At 41.2% G+C, this 6,771-nt stretch overlaps 1 protein-coding gene and 1 pseudogene across 2 annotated transcripts; one reads left to right on the forward strand and one right to left on the reverse strand.

The window, feature by feature from the left end:
- Positions 1-519: 519 nt before the first annotated feature.
- Positions 520-3,577, reverse strand: LOC136537694 (uncharacterized; annotated as a pseudogene).
- Positions 3,578-3,782: 205 nt separating this feature from the next.
- On the forward strand, positions 3,783-6,140 carry LOC136537695 (mitochondrial import inner membrane translocase subunit TIM10-like). Of its 2 annotated transcripts, none has more exons than XM_066529650.1 (6): positions 3,783-3,937; positions 4,023-4,077; positions 4,172-4,224; positions 4,711-4,749; positions 5,002-5,071; positions 5,788-6,140. In XM_066529650.1, the coding sequence occupies exons 2-6, from the start codon at positions 4,036-4,038 to the stop codon at positions 5,833-5,835; spliced, it is 252 nt and encodes an 83-aa protein (XP_066385747.1). In that variant the 5' UTR covers positions 3,783-3,937; positions 4,023-4,035; the 3' UTR covers positions 5,836-6,140. The 2 variants fall into 2 exon arrangements, with proteins under 2 accessions (XP_066385747.1, XP_066385748.1); XM_066529651.1 differs by having other exon boundaries at positions 3,785-3,931.
- Positions 6,141-6,771: the final 631 nt, after the last annotated feature.

The raw sequence follows: 6,771 nt of genomic DNA on the forward strand, positions 1-6,771 counted from the left end.
AAGTCGCCGAAGGCCCCTACCTGGCGCGTCAGCTGTCGATGTTTTACCACCGATAGCCTGCCACGGGGGTACCCGGGGCAGTATGTTCGGGCTTCGGCGTGTGCCGAACTCGATGGTTAACGCAAGACACAGTCGATTTATCCTGGTTCAGGCCCTCGATCGTAGATCGAGTAATAACCTTACGTCCAGTCGGCCTTAGCCTTTGCGTTAGATTGATTGTCAAGTGTTGTGTTGTACAATCGTCGTCCCCGTCTTAGGAGCCCTGCCCTCCTTTATATAGTCAGGAGGCCAGAGTCCTAGTCGGTTTATAATGAGATATCCTAGTAGGATTGCTTAATAGTTATACTACTAAGATTACAGGGGAAGAATCCTAGTTAGACTAGATCTTCTCTGTCCTTCGCGGGGTATCCTATGGGTCCCGCATCGACAGTAACCCCTGACAAATAGAAAATAAGAACAGTGGAAATCAATTTCAATGGAATAAGGTTATAGAACACATGCTAGTGAACTCAGAACTTACTGGTTAATTTTGACGGCAGCTCATGTGCAGATGTGCTAACTGTTTCTCTTGCTGATAACTGGGTCTTCAACGGTCCACTGTCCACCCACTGAAGTTCCTGCTTCATTCACTCAGGCCCAGCTGGAGATCTGGAGTTGTCGATAAAAGTTATCGGTACTGTGATACATAAACACAAGATGTCTGTTCAGTTATTAAGCATAAAGAGAGACACTGTAGCAGAAAGCCACAAATTCGAAAATTTCCTCTGCTGCATCTAAAGTATGGAGGAGCTCAGATAATCTCCTAAACAGAAACAATTTGATATGTGATGGAATCCTGAATTTTGTCAAACAATGGAAAAATTACTTATATCATAATGGCGGAGCACAAATCAGAGAGTGCAATAATAGTGACAGCATGTTCTACTATACAATCTTTGGCTAACAGGTGAAAAAAAAATGCTCTAGATCTATCGTTTCTTTTGTTAGCCTACTACCATAGCATGCTTGCCAAAGTCAAACTCGAGGATTTAGAAGCGTTTTCAGACCTCATAGTTTACTATCACTGGCATCCACTTCAATTGCCTCAATTTGATCAAAATCAAGATCCACAAAGCTCTCTTTCCCAAAAAGTATCAACTGGACAGTGGCCTGTGAGAGGTAACACTTCTTAGAAAACCAAACAATACCAGAAGAAAAGGTATTGCAAAATAATCGTACAACTAATTCACTAAGATAAATTTGTAATCAGCCCAACCTTCTTGTTTTTGCGATTCACTTCCAGGATGGAACCAGTGAAGTCTTCAAAAGGCCCAGAGAGAACATGAACAGTTGCACCAGGCGAAAAAGCACTGTGTCTAGTGCCACCATCTGAGGATGATTTCTTAAACTGCTTCTTGATCTTATTCATTAACATAAGTTCAGATTCCTCAACAGGTTTACTGAAAGGTTCAACATTTCCCATATTCTCCATTTCCTCAAATTCTGTCAACTCTCTTATTCCTCCTTCTCTTCTCTAATAATCGATTCAACTTCATCAATTGGAATAGGTTTTGGCTTTTTAATCCGCCTCTTGCTTCATAGTAAGATAGGTAAAGAAGTGCAAATCAGAAAAACTGAATAACTGATCACTGATCAGTGATCACAGAAGAGATAAAGAGATATGATCTGATATAGACCTACAGTATTAATGTACTAGCAGTATATAAATGTCATGATTAGGATACTTCACATGCCTTTGTTACAATTATGTTAGACAAAATACTGTGGTCATCGTTGTTCTGGCCAAAGAATATCCTGGTAATTGGAGAAGTATGTTGAAGGATGGCATATATTTTATTTGGACAGTTACATTACACATATCCATAGAAACCGCTATGGTTTCAAGTCTTTCTTCAAAATATTTACAGGATGAGATGCTGTCTAAGGTCAAGTACTACTGGATAATTCAAAAAACGAATATGAAAATAGCCACCGAAAAACAAGAATCATAACAATGCCAATAAAACAACGTGTCAACAAAAGAGGAGCAAAAGTGAAGGAATGGAAAGAACTGAGTGAGGTACTCACATTGAACCAACTGTAGCTCCAATAAAGCCATAACAACCCTCTGTGTCTCTGATGAAGTCATGAAGCTCCTTGTTTAAGGTACAATGCAGAAAGACCAACCCAGGATGCAGAGGCTTGGATTAACACTGATTACACCACTTTTCAATCTCCTCTTTACTTGGATGGATGGATTGTAAATCTGCAGGTAACTTTTGTGAGAAATAAAATGCTGAAAAGAAAATGGTATGCAAGTGAACTTGTGAAGTCATTCAGATGGACTAGTACTAAACCATTTCCTATATGGCTATGAGGAACGGTAATCAGGAGAACTTCATTGTCAGCATTCAGATTCGTACTAGATCTCTTAATCCAAGTCTTGCTACAATTAAGCATTGACAGTCAGTAATCTTAATGTAGATTTTCTTGTCACAGTGATTATACTGTCCAAGTAAGAGAGTCACAGACTCACAGTTACAAGTTTGTAAGAACGTAAGTACAGTTTCACAGTTTATATATATATATATAACTACTACCCTGTAGCTGGCAAAAAATAACTTATTCTGTAGCCACTTTGAGTTACGATAATTACTATGTTAATTTACGAGATTATAGTAACGCCTTACTAAGTGGTTTACTGTAATGTTATGGTAAATATCCCCATGTGTTATAGTAACCCAACTATCGTAAATATGTATTGACATTATCGTAAATTAGTATATAAAATTATCATAAATGGAGGTGGCTACAGAATAACTTATTTTTGTAGCTAGCTACCGAATTCACATGTTAGGTATGAAATTATATATATATATATATATATATATATATATATATATATATATATATATATATATATATATATATATATATATATATATATATCCTCAATCTCTTTCAACATAGTAATCTAAGATTCACATGTTAGGTATGAAATTATATAAGCCGCAAGAATACTGCAACGTGATGTTGCTCATAACATAATCTGTACGAATACAACGCTCATAACATTATCTGTATGAATACGTAAATTAAATGCTCGTCAGGGCAGTGCTTAATTCGGGCGGCACGAACGCAATCAAGCCAACAAAACTAACCATCAAGGACAGGAGGAAGTGAGACCTTGAAGGTGACTTCCGGGTAGCATCGTGAGATGGCCTTAGTGAGGAGGTCGACGTATTCGGTGCCGGGCGCCATGGAGACGCGCACGAGCCACCACTGCGGCCCCAGCTCGGCGAGGAGGTCGAGGTTGAGATCCTCCCTCCACGACCGCTTAGGAGGCTTCTTCCGCCGCCGCGCCGGCTCGTGGATCAGCCGGTCCTGCACCTCCTCCTTCCAGTCCGTCGCACGCAGCTCCCGCCGATCCCGACGCTGCGCTCGCTTTTCCCGCGCCGTCAGCTCGCCCCCTGCATCCGCGGAAGCCGAAGCAGATAGGCACACAGGTGCGGGTATCCGAGACGCCGGCGCCGCCGCGTGGGAGCAGCGGCACGGGAGCCGGAAGAGCGGATAAGCCAAGCTGCTCATGGCTAATGGCCTCTTCGAGTCTTCGGTGAGAAGCGAGCGGTTTGGATTTTGGAAGAAGACGATTAAAACGTTCTGGCATTACTCGTGGACCCCAGTAAGTGAGTACATTTGGGCCTCGAGGCCCATCAGGATTTAGGACGACGCTGTCTTGCGGGCCACAAAATAAGGCGGGGGCTTACAAGTGGGCCCTTCTGTCAGTGAGCTGGCCCATTCGGGGTGCGGCCCATGTGAGGAGGCGCGCCTGCTCTCGTCTGTGTTTGCTTCCTCCGCCGCCGGCAAGGAAGGAGAGAGCAAAACCCTAGCTAGACTTGGCGAGTGGGGCGAAGGCGCGGCTGCTCATCCCCGGCCTTCGTTCTCTTCCCCCGTGAGGGTCTGCTTCTCGTGTTGCTTCTCAGCTCCACTCCTGACGTGTTGTTCTGAGATTCTATTCTGTTGCTTCGCTCTGTTCTTTGCAGGAGAGGTGCGGCAATGGCTGGGAAAGGCGGGCCGACCAACTTGGAGAAGGAGCAGGTAGGTTGTCGCACTTTGATCCTCCTTTTCGGGTTTCGGTTTCTGGATTTGCTGCTCTTGCTAAGATTGGTGCTGTGCGCCGTTCACCGTACAGATGTTTGGGATGGCGGAGAAGGAGATGGAGTACAGGGTTGATCTTTTCAATAGGTGAGTGACATGCGTCTTGCTTCATTGAGATCATTAATTCGTAACAAGTAGACCGTTGGTGGCCACCATTTTGGTTGCAATTGGAGATTGCTAATTCAGCAAAGAGATGGGTGTTAGCACTCAGCATAGATGCTTTACTAATTCATAATGCAATCTTTAGTTTCCTCATTTCCAACTAACTGAAGGAATTGAATATGTTCCAAGAAAAGGTGAATGTGGTGGCTTTTCCTAAATAGTCATGCAAGTCCTGATACAATTAGGCTTGAATCTTCCAAAGACCTCTTATCTGAAATGCTAATCTTTAATGTAATCTTAGGGTTTTCCTGGGCGTCCGAAATGTGTGTGTTGTTTATGTTAATTAACAACTCAACAGTTGGACATGTCTACTCTATATTAAATCACTCCTCTCAATCCAGGCCTTGAATCATTTAGGTTTCTTTTGATTTATTTATGCTTGTTCTGACAGTGTCTTTATGCTTTATACAGGCTTACACAGACCTGTTTCGACAAGTGCATTGAGAAAAGGTACAGATATGATCAGCTTATTTTTTAAAATCTATTATTTGTAGTCCTGTTAGCACATCCTTATTTCTATGTAACAAATAACACTCTATGATGTTATATATGGGTAATCACCAAATAATTTAACTAAGCTGCAATAATTACACCTCAAGCTTGGAACTTCTCACGGCATGTAAATTGATAGCCAAGAAGGATCTATCATCTGTGAGATTGAACTATGAATTTTTTTTTTCCTGTTTTTTCGTTTTATTTCAGGTATAAAGAAGCTGAGCTCAATATGGGTGAGAACAGTTGCATTGATCGATGCGTTTCAAAGTATTGGCAGGCATGTTTGTTGATACCCTTTCTCTTTGGCCTTTGCAGATTCATTTTTATGCTTATTCCTAGACTATGGAGTATATCATAACTTGACTGTGCACTGATTGAATTTGTCAAAAAAAGTTTTCCTTGATGTTGTCTTTCCTACTTTAGGTTGGAAAAGAGTGATGTATTTCTAGTGTACCTCAGCACCTGCTTATTATGAACAAATAGTTTGTGATATCCATTCACAGACCGCAGATGCCTGGAGATATGCTCTATCTATGTTTTTTCTTTAGCATGGTGATCTTGATGCCGTAATCTTCACTTTATGTATCTAAAGGAACAGTGCCACTTGCAGATTTATAGTTCTGCTTATTCCATAGCACAATAGTTTTCCTGCTGCTCCACCTATGCCCTATTACCCATGTTGATACAACAACAACAACAACAACAAAGCCTGTCAGTCCCAAATAAGTTGGGGTAGGCTAGAGTTGAAACCCACCAAGAGCCCCTAATCATCAATAGTTGCTTTCCAAGCACTCCTATTCAAACATAGATAGCCAGGTATATCCCAAGCTTTCAAATCTCTTTATATTACCTCCCCCCATGTCAATTTCGGTCTACCTCTACCTCTCATCACATTATTAGCTATACTGGCAATAATTCTCCCATTTGATATGTAATGTTTACTGGTTTGTGTCTCACCATATTAACCCCTATCTTTCGGGTCTTTCTTTTCAGGTGACTAATTTGGTCGGTCAGATGCTTGGGAACCGGCCTCAGATGTGAACTCAGAAGCACTGGTTCCATTTTGTAGCAGAATCCTATTGCTCTGTTTCTTCTTTTTGGTTGGCTTTAGAATGCCGCCACCTGCTACTGACATGCTAATGCGTGGACTACTTTAAAGAAAAATCACGGTGTCTTACCCTTTCCAGTGATGCGCACTCTCTCTGAATCATGAACAGCGAACATGCCTGTAATAATTTGATACAGCTCTAGAGTAATTTTGTCTCGAAAGCTTGTCCTGTTTCGTAGTTAAATTCTGGATTTATGTTCCTCCGAGGTAATTAGGGTATAATATTTTTCTTTGTGAATCTCTGTATATCATCCACAGTAAGGTTCTTAGGTTCGTTTTTTCCTGACTAACATTGGATTATATCAATTATTATGTAGTATCAATTAGAGTATAATCTATGTGTATCATACACAGTAACATCGGATTTTTTCCTGACAACATCGGATTATCGCAAAACAAAATGTGGTGTCACTTAGTGTATAGTCTATGTGTACATCCACAGGAAGGTTGTTAGGATTGTTATTGCGTATCACAATCGAGTCATTATATCAATTATTGTGCATTGCCCATGTTCCTAATTATAAGTCATTCTAACTTTTCTAGACACATGTGCATAGATAAAGTTACGCACCTAGAAAAACTAAAACAATGCCTACTATATTGGGATCAGATGCATAATTTTTGTGATGTGTAGGGTGTTGTCGACGATGAGTGATGAAATCCTGAATCATATGTGTTCTGTACGCTGCATTAGGGTTCATGTATATTTTTCAAATGGTTTGTAATAGTCTCTGTTGTCTACTTGGTTGGCACGTTCGATGGCGGCTCGGTGCCATAAACTGTGTTTGGGTTATCCGAAAGATCATTGTGCATTTGGCCCTTTCCTACCAGCATTACCTACACCTTTATGTGATTGTGGCCTACCGGCC

The sequence above is a fragment of the Miscanthus floridulus genome, chromosome 2 (genome assembly GCF_019320115.1).
Source record: "Miscanthus floridulus cultivar M001 chromosome 2, ASM1932011v1, whole genome shotgun sequence".
NCBI classification, from domain to species: domain Eukaryota; kingdom Viridiplantae; phylum Streptophyta; class Magnoliopsida; order Poales; family Poaceae; genus Miscanthus; species Miscanthus floridulus.

What these genes read in the sequence shown, in the direction of transcription:
- LOC136537695 (XM_066529650.1), top strand. Translation starts at nt 4,036, where the DNA reads ATGGCTGGGAAAGGCGGGCCGACCAACTTGGAGAAGGAGCAG. An exon ending in CCAACTTGGAGAAGGAGCAG is followed by an intron (nt 4,078 to 4,171) that starts GTAGGTTGTCGC and finishes TTCACCGTACAG; the next exon opens with ATGTTTGGGATGGCGGAGAA. An exon ending in GCGTTTCAAAGTATTGGCAG is followed by an intron (nt 5,072 to 5,787) that starts GCATGTTTGTTG and finishes CTTTCTTTTCAG; the next exon opens with GTGACTAATTTGGTCGGTCA.